This window comes from Saimiri boliviensis, chromosome 4, assembly GCF_048565385.1.
Source record: "Saimiri boliviensis isolate mSaiBol1 chromosome 4, mSaiBol1.pri, whole genome shotgun sequence".
NCBI lineage: Eukaryota > Metazoa > Chordata > Mammalia > Primates > Cebidae > Saimiri > Saimiri boliviensis.
In genome coordinates, this window is record NC_133452.1 from 2,253,711 (window position 1) to 2,272,866 (window position 19,156).

Sequence of the window (19,156 nt, forward strand, 5' to 3'; positions counted from 1 at the left end):
GAGAGCCTTATAGTTCAGAAGACCAAAAAAATCATGTAAAGTGGCTGAGATAATCATGGCTTGGGTGTTAGGGGCTCTGGGGAGAAAGGCCAACATTCTAAAGACAATTTAAAAAGTGGAAATCTCCATCAAAAATTGATTTGAAAGACACAGATAAATTATTGCTAGTTTGGGGGAAAAACGGATGCTGGAAATGCCATCACAATAAAACACTGGGCTTCTCCCACTGTCCTTAGGCCGATCTGCGGAAGGTGGGCAAGAGTAGGGTCGGGACATTCACGAAGTCCACCCCACCGAGCTCCAGGCCCAGGTCTGGGAGTGTGGGAATGCTACGATCTCCTCAAAAACATTCCTGGGGTTCAGAAAATCCTATTTTCAACAGTGTGAACGTCTTCGATGCAACCAAATCATATGCCTGCAAGTGGTTAGGATGGCAAGTGCATGTGCTCTACACGTCACTGCCATAAACACAACCACGATCGGAGAACTTCGAAGTCCGCCCTGGCCTTCAAAGTATTTAAAATCCGGTGGACAACTCCAAAGAGCAATTTCGAACTGCAAAACCCCCTGCAGGAGCTGCACTCCCTGTCCCACTCCCCACCACGGGGCCAGGGTCAGTGCCCGCTACCCCACGGAGCCCCGGGAGTCACGGCTGGCTCAGGGCAGTGTCTTCACCGACTTAGTCTTGCTGCAAGAAAAACCCGTGGAGCAACGTCCTGAGTTTGCAGAGGCTCCTTTTTAAGGCCCTACTGTGTCCGAATAAGCTGAGAAGGTCGCCAATATGCAACGTTCAGACTTTTCCTGACTCCCCGGAATTCTGGGACCCCGCCCCCTCGTCATCCCACGGGGAGCACAGCATACCTGGCTGATGAGGAGGAGGGATCAGAGACGGCGTGGACCATATCCGTGGAGAGCGCGTCCAGAACACTGGTCAGAAACTCATGCTTTTTGGCACCAGGGCAACCTGAAAAACACATGCATGTTTTCATAGTTAACAGAACTCAGAAAGAGTGACAGATCTTCCTGTAAAATACAGGCACATGTTGTGTTAGTGTCTGAAAATGTGTATTTTGGGATACCTTAACATTAACGAGCTAGTTGAAACGCACACACATTGCACTACATATATTGATTTTGAGCCATAGAAACATAGTTGTTTGAATTATTAGGTGAGACTAAAATTCACAGGGGTTAGTATCTCACTGATCTTCAGAACTGCACCCCGAGGTGGGTGGCATCACTCTCCCAGAGAGCGTCACAGCAGGGACAGGGGACACGTGGAGCCCAGGCTGAGAGCACGGAGCCTGGCCAACCTGGCGAATGAGGCCAGGGCCTGCCATTCACTGCCATGCACCACCCTGTCCAGAGCCACCTCGCTTCTCGGAGTGGAGGGAGGCAGGAGGGCAGACAGCAGGAGCCCACCACGCCGTGGCCTCAGGACTAGTCCACGTGGCACCGATGTCAGCTCTGCAGCAGGAATTAGGGCTCACAGCTTTGGAGCCTGGGGCTGCCTGTCCACGGATTCTGGGGTCAGGAATGATGCAGTCACTCACATTCTGCAGGTGGCCTCTTCCTGCCGTCACCCCCTCACCACACTCTTCTCACACGCTGGAAGGAATTCCCTGAACTCCATGCCTGCGACACTCAGCACACCCCAGACTCAAGATAACTTTGGAAAGAAGCCGTCTGCTTCTTCTGGGGTCTTTTATCCTGGGACGGCTCCCTGTGCGACTGCCCCAGTCCTGGGGGACACAGACACAGGCAGCATCCATGTCCTTATGCCCAGGTGGCATGGACGTGGGTCTCCTCACTCTGGATGCCCTCCTGACCTAGAGAAGCCGCTCAGCCACCCAATAAACGCTTGCAGGATCCATAAGCAAGTGTAAGAGATAGAAGCCCCCTCCCTCATTTCCCAAGCAGAACTGAGAGCTTCACCAGCAGGGAGCAGGGAGCGTTCCAGCTAGGTCTATGTGCGTGTGAATATCTGCAGGAGAGGTGATAAACCGGCCTAGACCTTGTCATCATTTACATTTTGTTAATTTTCTTTTCTAAAGAAAGCCCTTCCAGAGTTTGGTAGAAAGAAGAAAAAGATACTGAGAGGAAAACAGAAGAGAGAAGCCAGGCAGCAGCCTGGAGGGACAGCGTGCCCACCAAGCCGCGCCCGGTCTCAGACCCAGTGTCAGGGACGGCTGCCCCTCCCTGGGGCTCGGCTGGGGCCGCCCACGCCCCACGAAGACTTCTCGAAGGCACCTTGGCCATTAGAACGCCTGCTTGGACCGTCCTCACCCCAGCAGGAAGGGAGTTTAAACCACACACTTAGTGAAAAGCCAACTTCTGCCCAATCTAGATTGCATTTTTTAATAAGAAAAGTTTTAGACAGTCCCTCCAAAGAGGCTGAAAATCTCTGGAGCCTGCTCAGTAAGTGGAAGACTCAGAGAGCTGCAGAGCCCATGCAGAAAGCCGAGTGGCACGAGAGGACGGTCCTCCCCACCTCCCCAGGGCCCTGGGAGGAGGAAAGTGGTCTCAGATGAGGAAGGCTCTCAGGGCTCCTCAGCAGACAGGCTGAGGGTGCCGTGAGGAAAGCCAGCCCCGGTCACAGGCGCGCTGATGGGCACCACGCGGCCATGCTGTGGACAGCAGCCACATCCCTGGGAGATCAGCATGTTCATGCAGCTAAGGATGCTCTGGTTTTCCCAGGTGACTTTTTGACACCTGAGTTTGAGTTATTGCTACTGAAGCACATGTGAGCTGCCGACGGCCGGCCCCCATCCATGCTGGTTTCCGCTCATTAAACACACACGTCAGAAAACAGCTGCTCAGCCTTCACAGGGCAGGGAGTGGGGGTGCTGAGAGTGAAAAACATTCCTTTGGACACAACTGAAAAGGAGATGATAATCTACAGAATAAAGCCTCATGGCCACAGGCAAATGCGACTTTCCCAGGAAGAAGTTACCATCTCACTGAACGTCCCCTCAGAAAGGCAGAGGACCCGAGGCTGCGGAGGTGCTGGCCCTGGTGCTTCCACAGCTGCCTTGCCCACTTGCCCTCGGCTCCCTGGGATGGGCGTCCTGGTCTACAGAAGGCTGAGCTCCCCCTCGGGGCGACTGACTAGGAAGAGAAATGGGAAGAACCACCCGGGGCCTGAAAACGCCTCCAGGGCACAGGCTGGGGAACGCGCTGGCAGAAGCCCTGCCAGGCCGGCGTACAGGAGAACTCTTCCAGGGTGAGGAGGCAGGTGAGGCTGGGGACCCATGGGACCTCAAGCACCTGCCTGCCAGGGCCGCTCTCTGTGAATGCCCAGGCCCCACAGGCCTCCAGAGAGTCTGAGAGGGATACGGAGGCAATGGAGAAAAATGTGATTGCCTGGGAGAAAAGTACATTAGATAATCCTCAGTACTGGATGGCGTTAAGAAAGAATTATGCTTGTATTTGGTGTGGTAATAGGGATCGATAGCCGGGGGGGGGGTAGCTATTAATTTAGTCATATTCCACCAAATGAGATAAAGCAACACAGTATTTTAAATGAGAAAATAATAGATGTTCATCATGAAACATGACTAATGTAATATAAAAGCTGTAGGACTCTTTAATGCCAGAAGAAACTCTGAACATAGGAAGCACAATCTACTTCTAAAACGAGAAGCATTGAATCAGTCCCTCTCAGTCCCGGCCGCCTCTCCCCTTCACAGTCCCCCAGAAGCTGGAAAATTAGGCTTCTTACTGCTGACGGATGATTGCACTTCAGAACTATTTCTGAAGAAAGAAGGCAGATAAAAATGAGAGATTAGAAGCAATCAGAAGAAAGAAACCGACTTTCCCTCTGCTAAGGTGAATGTTCCTTGCAGGAGAAATTGCAGAAGTACCGTGAAGTGACAATTTCATCACCATGAAATGCCCCAGGTCTAGCAAGTGCATGAACGGAGGCACGAGGCTTGAGGTGAGGAGGAACGACCCCAGCAGAGCTGGGTTTCCCCACTGCCACCGCAGCGAGTCCGCTTCCCCCATGACAGCTGTGCCTGGCACGGCGGTGGCGGCGGAAACCTCCGTCCCTCTCTGGGGCACCTGCCCCTGCCTACCACCCTCGCTCTGACTCCCCTGGGCCACCTCGTGGAGAGCAAAGCCACCCTTCGATGGCGTTCTGCAGTGCGTGATTCAGCCTGGGGAAGCTGCCCGCTGAGAACCTGCAGGGGAGCCTGGTGCTCAGGTGGGTCCCTGCTGGCATACTCCAACCCAAGCCTTCTTCTTGGGGGTCTAACAGCCCCTGCAAACACTGTGTCATGGAAGGGTTGGCATCAGAACCACCGCGTGCAGGCTCGGCGATGTGCCCAAAGCCACTCTTGTTTTGGGGCAGTTCCACACACCGCACATTCTCCAGCCGTCCACAGAACTGAGTTCAGAAGTCTCGAGTTGACAGAGGCATAGAGCGAAGGTGCCACCCCACACACACTGCCACCTGGGGGGGCGTTCGGCCCTCTCAGAGCCCACACGGAGCGGGAGCAGCCTACGGCCAGGCTGATGGGGGAAGAATAGCCAGTTCAAAAGAGAAAACCAGATTGTTCTTTTCAAAGCTCGAAACAGAGTAAGTTCACCAATTTATTTCCAATCTGTGGCAAGCCGTGAAGTGGGTAGCTTAGCCCACATGTGCTCAGGTGTTCCCGTGGATCTGAAGAATCCAAGTTCTTGACGTCTATGAGGTTTCTGTGGAAACGTGCGGTTCCGCCCTGGTTTTGCCCCGCAGGGAAGCCCTGAGCCCTTCCCAACCCTTGGGCCCAGCCAACAAAGTGGCTGAACTGGCTGGTCCCTGAGACCCCAGCCTGTGGACCAGGGACTTTTCAGGAACTAGGTTAATATCCTGATGCTTTAAAAGCATTTTTGACTTTCACTCTTTTGAAATAAATGTGTTCTGTGCTGACTATGAAACTTCCTGAAGAAACAAAAACCTTTTTTTGGTAAAAAAAAAAAAAAAAAAAAAAAAAAAAAATTCCTGTTTTGGTAAGTTTATGTAGTATCTTCTTTTCACTTTGTCTTGTAAATAGAAATGCATTCATGTTCCCCACTGCTCCCTCAGTCACCTCCTCTCTGCTTACTCCTGATTAACTTTTGCTTCCTTCCTGTGACCTGGAATACTCAGTACCGCCCCTAAAGGAAATGGAATACAGGAGCAAGTGGGGCTGAGTGCTCTTCTCATTTGCTGATGGAGAAGACACTGTTGGATGACGGCAGGCAAACAGTGGCACAATGATGGGGGCTGCGCGTTGCCGGACAGGTGAGGCCTGTGGGTCTGAACAGGGATCGCAGGGGAGGCAGGTGCACGGGCGGACCGGAGATTTCACACCTAAGCAACGTTATTAGCTTGTTAGGCATGAAGTGTCTGAGGATAATGAGACTAACTCATCTGGCTTTAAGTATCTAGCAGTGGCTTAAAAATTAGTTTTCATAGTTTCATATTTAGCTCGAATGTTGAGGAAACTGGTATAGATGAGAAATGAAGAAAAAAGAATGAATAACAGAAAGAGCTTCTCAGCTTTTCAGATGCCTCTGAGGGGCTGTGTGCGCACACAGGTATTCACGCCATCATAATTATCTATCTGTCCACTTGCAGTTTTAAGTCCTCTGGCTTGGAAGTCCAGTAATTTCTATCAAACGATCGGCCTGTGCTCTGATTCACCAACCACGGACCATGGGAACGCTTTTGCCGGCCTGGGTGAGAGAGTCAGCTCAGCCACCTGGCAAAACTGACCAGCACATCAATGTCTGATGGAGGAAACGGGCTTGGATGGTGCCAAGAACCCGACCTTGCTGGCTGTGGAGGCAGAAACGGATCCCACGTGCAGGGGAGTGTGCTGAGTGGCTGTGGAGCGTTGCCCACTATCCCACGGCCATGATACAGCTGGGAACGCGGACCAGGCCCTTGCCCTCTGCCACGCCTGTCCTGGCAGGCGAGCTGGTGTGGAGTGAGCCATTTGGAACAGGGGGGAGAGTGCTGGCGGCAAAGGGCAGGCCCACGAAGACCCCACATCCCAGGCAGCATGGCGTTCTCAAGGCCCTGAGATGCCAGGGTGTGTGGAGCGAAGCAGGAAGGATGACACAGAAGAACGGAGGGAGCGCCCGAAACCCAGGGGTCTTACGAGTCACAGAAACAAGAGTGGACCTTATCTGGAAGGACGCTGGAAGCCCTTGGGAGAATCTGAGAAGTGACACAATCTGAATGTGCTTTCAAGTGTCACAGGACCCCTCTGTGGGTCCCAGCCAGCTGTGGGAGGACCCAGGAGCCCAGCTTGAGGCTGCCGCGTGGTCCAGGGAAGGGGCTGTGAGGCGAAGTTCAGAGCAGAGACCCTGCAGAGCCTGGAATGGGTTCAGAAGAAAGCATGGGTCAGAGGGCCCAGGACTTTGGAGGTTTGGTTACAACCACGGCCAGGTAGAGCCTGTGGAACAGCACAAGGACACAGAGATAATCCACGTGGAACACAGCATCGACGTCACCCCAAGCCCACTCTTAGGATTTTTATCACCGTATATTTCTACAGCCACAGAAAGGAGCATGAGATGGCGTTCCCCAGGTATCCCACTTTCTCCATGAAGCATTTGATGCCTGTCATTACACTTGACAGACGGCTTTCCAGCTTCTAACTTTCTATGCGGTTTAAACATAAGAAAAATATTACAGTGTTAGGAAAGTTTTTTTAGGCACTTCTGAGATCATAAAATGCCTGATGCTTATAAAAACTATACAAAGTCTATTTTTAGAAATCCTCCTCCAAACTGGGAGCTGGTCAGTGCGTCACCCTCAAGGGCCTGGCTTTGGACCCGCGGGGCATCTGCCATGAGGAGCGCTGACAGCATCAAGCGCCTACTTCGGATGATTCAAGACGGATGCAGTTTCATCGTGACAGGTGTGCCATGGGAAAGGCGTCCCGGCCAGGGACGGGTAAGACGTCAGCTGTGTTAAATCAAGGCTGGCCTGAAGCTGCCTCCTTGTGTATTTTAAGTTCAGCCTGAAGGTTTCTCTGAATGTCGTGAACTATAACAGGTGGAGGTGTCAACAGCCCGTAGCCTACACTTGTGACCGTCACCAAGTTTTGGCCGATCCACCGTAGCCAACTGTGGACACCATGTTCAAATGAGGCTGACGCCGAGCGGTAACCTCTCTGGCGGGTGGCGGGCCTCACCCCGGCTTTCCGTCCATCAGTCTTCTTCCACCCGTGGCTGTGCTGGAGTTTCTGAGCCTACTCTGGCGGGGGCGCTTGCCCTGTTCACAAATCGTTCATTGCTCAATTAAACACTTTTAAATTTAATTCAGCTGAAGTTTTTCTTCTATACCATGAAATATGCTCAAGACTATTCATACTTTTAAAAAGGCACTAAAAAAAAGCATAAAACTTCACACGCTTAAATCTTAAAGTTGCTCATTAACTCTACTTTTCTATATTTTCTATATTCACGTTTTCTATTTTATTTACTTATTCTTGATTTTTCAGTGTATCTTTTCATTGTTCTGGACAAAGAGGTCCCTAGGCTTTAGACAGTGCTTTGCTGAGTTAACGCTGATAACCGATACGTTGATGGAAATGAGCACTTGGTTAGAAGTCGGCGCCTGAAAAGGCTGGGAGGTTCCTCCGGCGAAGATGTGAGCAGACACAGCCCAGGCTTTGGGTGAAGGCGCCGGCCCTTGCCCTGCCCCTGCTCATCCATTATGCTAACTGCTGTCAGGAACTCCCCACTGGTCCTCTGACCATGACATTCCAGAAATTCTTTGCCTTCGAGTTTAATTCTCTCTGGGTGAGGTTATCCAAGGCCAGGGTGTGCACTGGGAATTCATCACAGCTAATAAGTCAAGGGTGAAGATTTATCTTAAAGACCGACCTGTGGGTTTCTAAAGCCTTCCACGGTTCTCAAGGACATTAGGTTATTCAACCATTTATTTGAAAACTGCTTATTAACAAGACACTTGGTAAAAAGCACCAATTTTGCCCTCAAGGAGCTTTTAAATGAAGGTATTGGTGAAGAGGCATGGAGGGTTGGTGGTGATATAAGTAAAATTAAAGTCAGTGTTACGGGTGCATGGGAGTTCTTCAGGATGGATCTGGCGTCTGAGGAGAGACCCACAGTGAGGTCCTCTGCCAGCCGTGGAGGAGCGGGCATGCAGGGCACTCGTGTTTTAAGGAGGCGTTTTGTGCAATCAGTATTTTCCCAAGCATTAGGAGTATTTTTGGTGTTCTTCAAGGCCTTCCTGATTTGCAAGACTTTATTCTCACCCTCAGTATTACTCAGCACGTCAAAATGATTTCCACTTGGATTTTCTCCTGAAAAAAGTCTTTTGGAACATTTCCAAACTGATGATGAAATTCTTAGGTAGACCTAAGTCATTCTTAGGAATGACTTTTAACTGTGACTCTCAAAACATCTGAATATCCATAGCACTTTGGCAAGCGATTCTCGTTCTAGTATATGTTTTGAACTAGAGCTGTGCCAGTGCTCCCTGGATGCTGGTTCAAGAAACATCTCACCCAAGTTACAAAAGGGAAGACAGGGAGCAGGCCCTCACTGTAAGACAAGGCCACTGAGAAAAAGAAACGAGAACCAACGTGGAGTCTGTGCCCAAAAGTAAGCCGGCGGCACCCACACCGTCGAGCTTCTGAACGTCCCGGAAGGCCGAGATGCGCATACGTCCCCGTCATACTCAGAGAAGGAGGAGGACACGCCGCTGCATCCCTACCCATTGCCTCCTGGCTTTGGAACTCTGAAAACAGCCTTTATTTTCAACGCCACCTAGCCCTCCACTAATGCATGGAGTCGCGCAGGCTTGTGTTTCTAAGAACATTTCCGATTATTTCTGGAGGTAGCAGCACCTCCTGGCAGGAGTGAGGCCACTGTTGGCTACTTTGCAGACAGTTGCTGATCCGAAGGCTATTGGGATCTACAGGAACAGTAATAACCGCATCACCAGTGCTTCTAGACAGGCCTAAGACAGTATACCGTGGTCCATGGTTTTGAGCACTGACGGCGTGGAGTGGCCTGTTGCAGTGCGTGGGTCTGCGGATGTGTGCCTCCCCGAACACCGCCTCGCAGGAGGTCAGAGGGATGGAGAACCCCGCATGCCCCCTGGCTACCTGACCCACGTGGAGGGGAGGTCAGGTAAAGGGTGAACTCTCGTGAAAACACTGAGGCTTGTGAAGGTCAAAGAGGCAGGAGTCGCCCTTCTGCCTTGTCCCAGCCCCACCCTCGCCTTGTCTGGGCTGGGGAAGGTCCGGGCAGGCTGCTCTAGGCCTCATGATGACAGCAACCTTGCAAAACCAGCTGCCCAGAAAGGTGCCCAGGTGTGCAGGCACAGGCTAGCGTTTTTGTCTCCTTCCCCACGTATGCAGTGTAAGAAATGCTTTCAAGTCAAACAGAGAAATGTTTCTTTCCAAACTCCTAACTTGTTTTTACTTCTTATAGCTTTTTCCTACAATATTGCCTCTTTTGTATCTCTTATGATAAATTTAAGGAAAAAAGTCTTAACAACAAGATCGACTTTCTCTCTATTTTTAAACCATAAAACCTCTAAAAGTTCATGTACTGTTGTCATAAGAAATAAGCTTCATGTACTAGCATATATTCCATAGCGTCAATGTCCTTGATGGATTTCACGTGAGGTTACATTTTACTAAACTCAAAACATTTGGAGTGCATGTTTTCTGTGCACACTGCCTCCTCAAGAGTAAGCAGCGACGCTACCACTGGCGAGGTGCTGGTCTAACGGGGGACTCTGGGGCTGGTGCCTGGCTGCCTGGGCCCCTCAGCGTCTGCAGCAGCCCCCGGGAATGCAGCACCCCCCACCAGCCCACCTCCACAGCCGGCTCCTCGCTTCCCTTCCATGCTTCCCTTCCCTTATCCACCTGACAGTCAGGCTCCCCACCACCCATGAAACCTACCGTGGAAATAGAGCGGCCAGTCCTTCCAAGTTGAAAACCACAGGACAACTACCACAACACAACCCAGCATGAGCACAACACAACACAACACAACACAACACCAAGATGGTGTGCCGACATCCACGAGGACCCGAGGCAACAAGACTGGAGGGCTGAGCAGGGCTGAGCAATGAGGGACCAACCAGGAGAGGGCAGGGATCACCCAGGGGCTTCCCCTCCCCAAATACAGGCAGCAGTTTCCTCCTCGGAACCCAAACACAAAAACACATCTACGCCCCCAAACCAGAAAAGGCAGAGGTGATGGCAGAGAAAGCCGATGCCCGCAGCTCCTCAGAGAGATCTGCCGTGAGGCAAGGGCTCCTACCTGGAGGCTGTGGCTGCCCCGTTCTAGCGTCCCGGGGTCACGCCAGGGATTCAAACGGGACCAAGACTGGGCCCTTTCTGCAGTCTCTGTAATCTCATGACTAAGTTTGTTCTGAAAGGAGGGTGCAAGCTGCCCGTGTCTGAGAAACACTTTCCTGCGCTGACTTCCGGGGCCCTGCCTGGCGGGCTCTGGTCCACCTGATGACAGAGTCAAGTGCATTCCGAGTATTTGCCAGAATGTCTTCATTCAACAACAGTTCCTAATTCTTAACAATTTTCAAGGAAATGATGGGCTTAAGCTACGGTTGGATAGAAGGAATAAGTTCTAACACTCAAAAGTGCAATAGAAGAATTATACTTAACGATAATTTACTGTATATTTCAAAACAGCTACAAAAGATCTGGAATGGTCCCAACACCGAGAAAAGGCAGATGCTGGAGAAGACGGCTGCCCCAGGCACCCCACCCCACGCAGGAATCAAAACGTTGCATGCCTCAAAAGCACGACGGTCACATTTCAATTCAAACTTTGAAAAAAGCATTTACCTCATTGATTTTTCTTTTTCTTAACTGTGGAATGAAAACAAGTTTGTAATAGTAGCCTTGGCAGAATCTGAGCAGCAGAAGCTCAGGTCTTATGGAAGCAGAAGTCTGGCTACATTTTGGAAGTAACTTTAAGCAAGGATTTTTTTCTTTCCATCTGCACATGCCACCCAGAGCCACCCAGAGTCAAAACAGCGGTGGTGTGGGTGGGGGGTTGCCAATGACAATTCAATGAATGAGCCCCCAACTGTGGCCGCATCTAAACAAAGGAAGCTCAATACTGACAATCTCAGCCTCTGAAATAGTGCTAGGATGTCAAAGCCAAGCCCATAGAATCCTAGGGTCTGTTTTTTTTTTCAATTTGGATTTTCTTTTTCATCTAGATTTGTAACTGAAGCCAGGTCTACACACAGTGAATGCACATGACACACACAGGAATCCTCTCCTCCTCTCAAGGCCTCATCCACTCTGGACGGGGAAGCTGGGCACTGGGGACATCCTCTTCAAAGAGCGTTTGTTTCCCCCGACACCATGATGCTCTAGCACGTCTGTGCTACGGGACTCGGCAACATTCATTTCTTGAAAGTACTATGGTGGACTTGCAGAAGATGACACCAGGAATGGAAGAGCGTATTCCGTAAGTGAAGCAATCCCCGGCTGCAGGATTTCAGCCGTCCCGTGGAGGCACAGCTCATTCCCAGGCCCAGGAAGCTGAAGAAATGGTGACAACCTTCCCCACACACAGTCCAGCTCCCGGGATGGCCGCAGCCACCCTGGGGCACAGGTGTCATCTGGGTTTATTCACGGGCCACACCCGACTTCACAGGCCGTGGCTTTCATTCACGCCTTCTTCCTCAGACATGGTTAACATGCTATTGGTTGCATTCCCAACATGCTGGCTCTAAAGTTACTCAGTGCGAGATCCTCCGGCCCAACTGCCTCCGTTAGAAAGGTCAATGACGAGAAAAAATGAACTCCATTTCCTCACGTCCCTCGCCTCTAGGTCTGGCTGAGTTGACTTCAGTGGATGCAGAGAGAGGACTTGGAAGGTGTGAGGGAGGTGGGGGCCGTGTTCCCAGACACCTGTGCCCTCCCTTCAGGGCAGCTGCCGCCCCAGGCTCGGCCACCAGCTCTTTTCAGGGTGAGCAGCAAGCAGTTCTCAGGCAGTGGCCGCAGCGGGGTCAGCGATTCCTGACCTCAGGATCGCAGTGACAGAGAGGCACCCCCGTCTTCAGTAGCCCAGCAGCAGCTTTGACCCTATCACCTTCCGCCCCTCCAGCGATGCTGTGAGTCTGTACTCCTTTGGGGCGGGGAGGTCCCTGTTTGCCTGAAATAACTTCAGCTCTGCTGTCTGGTCCATGTTTAAATATAGAAACCTATCCAAAATATCATTATTAAATACGTGATCAGCTAGTCACCTTGCTGACCTCAACACGGGCATCTACAGCCAACACATATTACCAGGAAATGAAGTGCATGCATTTCGGAGAAGGCTGACTGCAGCCTGATCACTGTAACCCACGGCTCCCGACAGGAGCCCGAGACACAGGCTCAGACACGTAAGAATGTCTCTGTGGCTCTTAGTGCACCGTGCTGGCGTGACGATCACCGGCACTGAGCCCCGTGCCACACGTCCTTAGCCGGGTGCGGCTGACAAATGGCTCCGAGGAGTGGGACAGCCACCTTAGGGCCACTGAGTCCCGTCCCGTGTTGAAAGCTTTTGTGGCAGAAGCCCTTGCAGGAGACAGCAGCTGAGTGCAGACGCTTCTCACAGGCTGGGGGCTGACCTCATCAGCCACAAAACACACGTCATTCCTCCTTCACGGCCAGAGTTCAGTTCTACGTCAAACTGCTTTCAAATTAGGAGGCTATAAATTAATTAGTGAGCAAAATGTTAATTTTATAAGCTTCCTGGAATGATTTGAAGTGAGAGTCCTATATAAGTCTCACCAAAAAAACTGTTAAACCAGTCAACTTTGGTTTTTTTGTTTGTTTGCTCGTTTTTGTTTTTTGAGATGGAGTCTTGCTCTGTCATCCAGGCTGGAGTGCAGTGGTGTGATCTTGGCTCACTGCAATCTCTGCCTCCCAGGTTCAAGCAATTCTCGGCCTCAGCCTCCCAAGTAGCTGGGATTAAAGGTGCGTGCCACCATGCCCAGCTCATTTTTAGATTTTAGTAGAGATGGTTTTTTACCATGTTGACCAGGTCTCGAACTCTTGGTCTTAAGTGATCTGCCCACCTCGGCCTCCCAAAGCGCTGGGATTATAGGCGTAAGCCACTGTGCCCGCCCCCAGTAAACTTTCGACTCAGCAAGATGTATGCTTTCAAAACGACCTTTAGACAGAGAACCTAAAGAAAGCTTTCCTCCAAAAATAAAGTGTTTCTTAAACATAAAATGCTGATTAAAACAGACATGAAATACAAATGCGTCAGGGAGGCTTGGGTGGCTCCGTGCAGGGCCACAGGACCCCTGAAAGCGCTGCCCCCACAGAGCGGAACCATCTGAGGGTTTCTTTTCCCTACGCCCTTCACTTCCTCCTGGGATTCTGCATTAGCACAAGCTTAGTACATGTTAAACCTCCCCAGCTGGAGGATTAAGTGCTTGATGTCAGACGAACGTCTGGTGAATACCCTTTATCCTGTCCTTTAAATTATTTATCACCTAGAGTAGAGACCACAGTTAGAGTGTAATAAAATTATTGATAGAGTTTGACCACCCCCATAAACTAGCTCAGAAGCTTGACATAAGAGACAACTCATGCAGTGCTCCCCAGGCGTGAGAAGGCTCTTCCCAGGCATGTGTTTATTGACTCTCAGCGAGGCTGCAGTCTACACCCCACGGCATCGGGAGTCACTTAAGCATCCTTGAAGAAGTGCGGGCTGCTAAGCCATTGTTTAAATGCGCATCTGAAAATTGGCCTCTGAAAGTAATGTAGCCCTTGAGCCAAATACAATATAGCCTGTTTTATGAAACCACAATAAAGTCATGTTGAAATAATGCTTAGAAAGTGGCTAAATGCCACACACATTTTTCAGAGTCAAAGGAAATCAGAAGTCAGGCTGAGAGCTCCCAAACGTTTGCTGTCTCCGTATCCACAGAGAGAAATCATGCCTGAGATGGCCCATTTCTGTGACTGGGAAGCGTTTAGAAAACACAGCTTCCCCTACAGGAAACTCTCCAAAATAATTACGGTACTCAGCTGTCAGCCAAGTTTTGGTCTTGTAGCCTAAGCCTTGGAAAACCAGCTGGACTATGCGGAAGTGTTAGCTTCCATTTCAACTGCTAGACTTCTCTCTTTGGAGCATGCACTTTTAATAGTTCTGAAACAATGTTCTCTTTGGTGAGGGTTATTTGAAGTGTTTGTTACAGACTCGAATTGGGCCTGAAGTGGTAGGCTCTTGAGACCTATGACCCACTCTTAAATCTACTGACCACCGGTGGAGAATATCCCCATAGAAAGGCTATAAATACGCTCATTTTAATCACAGCCAACTCTTGAGGCACAATTATCACAGGCAGTAAGTCCTGTGCCATGCAAAGTTACAGACACAGTCTCATCCCGATCTCACAAGAACCCAACAATCTCAGGACTCGTATCATCCTCTTTTTCCTGAGTACACGGAGGCTCAGCAGTGAATTAGCCAGTTCAACGACAGAGGCAGGCCCCTGCAATCCTCTAGCCACAGTGCAAAGGCCATGTGCATTAGTCCGTTCTCACACTGCTAATAAAGACACACCTGAGACTGGATCATTTATAAAGGAAAGAGGCTGAATGGACTCACAGTTCGCATGTCTAGGAAAATCTCAGGAAACTTACAATCATGGCAGAAGAGGAAGTGAACACATCCTTCTTCACATGGTGTCAGGAAGAAGTGGGCAGCATGATGGGGACGATCCCCTTATAAAGCCATCAGATCTTGGGAGCACTCACTACCATGAGAACAGCAGCGCGGGCCCTGCGATCAAATCACCTCCCCCCAGCTCCCTCTCAGGACACATGGGGATGATGGGAAGTGCAATTCAAGATGAGATGTGGCTGGGGACACAGTCAAACCACAGCACCACGCCACAACCACATACTCTCTGTACAAAAACTCAAGGCCAACCTGACGGTGTCGCTGCTCCAAGGACACCCCCCTGCTTTCACACCTTGAGCTCTGCTCTCTTCTCCCATGCCCGGGGCCCTTCTGCGATTTCTGCAGGAAGGACTCACTTCCTCTTCTCCCTCAACGGCAAGTGGTCACGCATTGCACTGTGACGGCTTCTGTATTGTTTTTGGTTTGGGTAAGTTTTAAATTATTCAGTTTGTTATATTTTATTTTCCACTTTCTTTAGGATAGTTCACACCCTTGTGCACAAGGGCCAAGGGCCTATTTCCTGGCAGCTCCGGAGTCCATGTGACAAAGAAGGTGTGCATCCAGCCGTGTGCACAGAGCACGTATCCCCACTCTCAGCTCATCTGGGCTCCCCTCCCACCATCCGGGGCCATCTGTGGAGCTCTGGGAATTTGTCCCCTGAAATTAAGAAATGGGGAAATGCAGATCAAGACCTCTGGGGGGTGGAGCATGTCTGATACAGTTTCTAAAGTCTTCAAATCACAAAACATTTCACATGTACACATTCTTCAAGGTTCAAATGATTATCTGAATACAGCACATTTCCCAAAGTTTATTTTGCAGATTATCCACCTCACTGCTCATTCCTGGCAGGAGACCCAGAGGAGGAAAATGAAGTCATCTCAGCCCTATGTCTTCAAACAGCCATGCAGACCGGGTTGACCTGCTTTACCATCAACACTTCACAGAGAATGAACTCCTGTGGCTTGAAGGTGAAGAGACAGCTGGGGCTCCTGGGAGCTGATCCAAGATCCCCTGGTGAAGGGGGAGGCGTCTGCACCTGCAGACCTGGGAGGACCGGGTGGGACCCGCAAGGCTTCCCCAGGAGCGACCATCTCTGAAGGGAGGTCAGTGGATTTGCATCCGGTTCAATACCTTTAGGGAAAGCCTTTTCAAATGAGTGGGCTGATGACAGTCTCGGGCTTCTGAGGAGGAGCCACAGAATTCTGTCCTTAGCCTGCTCCCTTTCCAAAACCAGTTACAATGTGGCAGAGAAGACAGACATTGACCATCTGCATATCAGATGGAAATAGTGTAAACACAGGATAGCTTATGATAGGCTGGATAGCAAAATTGTTTTAAATCATGGCTCAAAATTATGGTGGCTGCAAGATTGAGCCAACACATACAATATGAAATTTAACAAAGCCAAAGTCATGACCAGATTGTCCAGGTACGGGAGCTGCAGTGTTTTCGACAATCAGGTAACCACTGGTTTGAAAATACTCAATAAAAAGCAAATGCTTAGATAATTTCATCAACTCTCTAGAGGGAAAGCTCTTCCTTCGATAAGTGAGGAGTGATTATTTTCATACATAATTTCCAGTGTTGTACTTTTAAAAGCAATTATCTCACAAGAGATGGTCCAAGATAGCAAAGTTGTTGATTCTTGGCACGATTATGTTCTGATGACTTGTTCTATGACTGTGTGTGGCCCAGAGTTTTTGGGAAGTAATGGAATTAAGCTCCGGCCAGTGAGTTGGAAGGCTAATATGGATGTCACTTCTGATGTTCCTGAGTTAGGCTGTTGATTATTAACCAACTCAACCAACCATTAACCAACTAGGTGACCAAAAACCTCCTGTCATTAAAAAAAAATTCAGGTGATGTTAGTAAGATTTGGGAATTAATATGCCATTTCCTGTTTACAAAGCCTCGGTCTGGAAATGCTGAGTGAGGGGAACGGAGCTCATGGGTCACGACCGTGACAGGCCTGGGTCTTCAGGAGCTGCATGTGGAAGGGAGAGTGCACTCGGGTCCCCGGCCGGGCACACAGCAGCCCGGTCCTCCTCCGGGTCATCACCACGAGCCTGGTGTGGAAGCTGAGCTTCCAGCCAAGCCATGCAGGAAACGCACCCTCACCCTGCTCTTCAGGAAGAATTCCTGAAGAAAAACATCATGCACCTTCTTACCTGGACCCGTAATCCAGAGCTGTAATGGGAAACTGTCCTCCTAAGAAAACATGTAACACGAGGAGGAAAGATGAAAACGAAGCCGACCAGAAGCACGTGCACCCAGGCAGTGTCTGCCTTCCTGAAAGACGAGCTCCCCCGAACCCACGCCTTCGTCTGTCAGCTGCCCATGCTTCCGTTCTCATGCCTCTGTGCAGCCCACACTGCCCTCCTAGGCATACCATCCATTCTCCACCCATTCACATCGTCCTCACTGTGAATAAAGCAGTGCAAAGCCCATCTTCTCTGGAACACTCATTGCCTAGTCCAGCAGAGCCGAACCTTCCCTAAGTTCCTCACGCCCAGCGTGTACCTGCTTCAGAGCCGGCAAGCTGCCAGCTGCTTTGAGGGGTCATCTCCAACTAAGGCTGGACTTTCTGGGACGGGCTTTTCTGAGCTGAGGGAATCAGACCAAGCTAAGGCTGCCTGCCTTCCTTCTTCCACACACACCTTTAATGAGAAGTAGCCACCGAGGGAGTGCACTGGTTGGTGCGGCACCCCGAGTCGGAGATGAATCAGGCGCTGCCACCATCTAGAGGTTTCTTCAGATGCCCCCCTCCTGCCACCCCATGATGGGACAGGCAGCCCTGGAACCCTGAGAAATGAAGGTTCTCCTGAAAAATGGGGCGGGAGCTCACAGCACTGCAGTGCTCCCGAGGGTGGCCTCCACCAAGTCACCCACCCTGGTGTTTTTGAAAGGGAACGCAAGTAAGCTGGGGAAAAGGTTTAGCAAGTCAGCTTCACAAACACCAGAAACGCTTACACTTCATCTGAGCTTTAATAACACACTATTCCTCCAAACTGAGGACCATGGATGGGAACCTGGCATGGAGACAGCTCTGGGACCAGCTTCTCCACGCACATTCATCTGCTCACAGAGTCAGCTGCCCGCCTAACAGTCCGTTTCATTCCTTGATGACTCTAGGTTTCTCCAGGCTGGAGTCGCGGAGGGTGCTGCTAAGCAGAAAAGGCGGCACCTAGCCACGGGGATTCCTTCTTGTGGAAACTCTGGACAAATAATTTGCAGACAGTAACCCCAGGTGGATTAAAATTTCCCAAATGACAAGAGACCAGCTGGATTAAATCCCTGGGTCCAGAGCTCAGGCAGCCCCACACCCAGTCAGCCTACACTGGGGTGACAGGTGCCCTGCCTGGGACCTGGGGCCTTTGGCAGCCAGCGGCACTGGGAGAGCAGCATGCCCACTGGGAGAGGGAGGTGGATGGAGTCTCGGGGGCCGCCCCATCTAGATCCCTTCTCATTTGGGAAGAATCAAGAGACAGCAAAAGACAGCACTGGGGACATCTGGGGGCAACCGAGGGCCTGTCGGAGACCATAATACCAGGGCTTGCACGTTGCCGCCTGGGTGAGGGGACCACAGTGTGGCAGCACCCTTCAGAGGACCGATGACATCACACGTTGTGTGCACAAAACACAGGAACAGCAGAGGCAGGAGCAGAGCTGTTCCCGTGACCGCAAAGCCTCTCTCAGAGCTCGGGGCAGCAGGCAGGACTGTCAAGAGCATGTTTTCCGCACAGAAGAAAGCTGACCAGAGGTCATGAGTCCCCCTGGCCTGTCCGCCAGCCAGCGCCGAGGGTGGGACCCCTGCACGGCCCCTGTCCTGGGCCCTCCCTGTCCTTCCTTCTCAGGGACGAGACTGCCTCCCACGCACACTTCCCTGGCCGGCCCAAGGTAGGAAACTGTGTGCTCCGAGAAGCGTGGCCTCTGCCACGGCAAATGCCCTGGATAAAGATCATTCTCTGGTGGGCGCCACGCTCAAAAGCACTGCCAAGGGACTGAAGGAAAGGCCTTGAGAGGCACCTCCGGAGAGCAGGCCACACCTGCTGTCCCACGGACAGCTCCGCGATCCCGCAGCAAGCCCTCCAGAATCGCTGCTACGGCGGCAAACACGGCGAAGACGCGGCGCTCAGGGAGAGCAGATGGCCAGATGACACGGGAATGCAGCCGGACACGGGCTGCGAGTGCGCATTTTCAACTTTGGGCTATTTCTCCAGATGACACGCCCGCTTGTTTCCTGAGATGGGAGCTGTGTTGACCATCCACTGCAGGCTGTCCGGAGACCAGGCCCGCAAACGCACGCTCGCAAACCATTCCTGAAGCAGGAAACAGGAATCCAGTTTCATTTTGGAACCGAGTGTTTCACTCAAAGCTCGGTGTTTATTTCTACTTTTCCAGGTGATGTTACTTTGCAGCAGAACCATGTTCTCTAGCCCCGGGTTTTTTGCTGGGAGGGAGCCACACAGAAGACAAC

The 19,156-nt window shown here is 51.0% G+C and overlaps 1 protein-coding gene across 2 annotated transcripts in view; it reads right to left on the reverse strand.

Annotated features, from left to right (window-relative positions):
- SMOC2 (SPARC related modular calcium binding 2) overlaps positions 1-19,156 on the reverse strand; it is a 190,963-nt gene that overhangs the window by 14,321 nt on the left and 157,486 nt on the right. For both annotated transcript variants that reach the window (XM_010331307.3, XM_003943442.4), the window contains exon 10: positions 862-964. In XM_010331307.3, the coding sequence (XP_010329609.1) occupies positions 862-964 (103 nt within the window). The remainder of the gene's footprint in view (positions 1-861; positions 965-19,156) is intronic.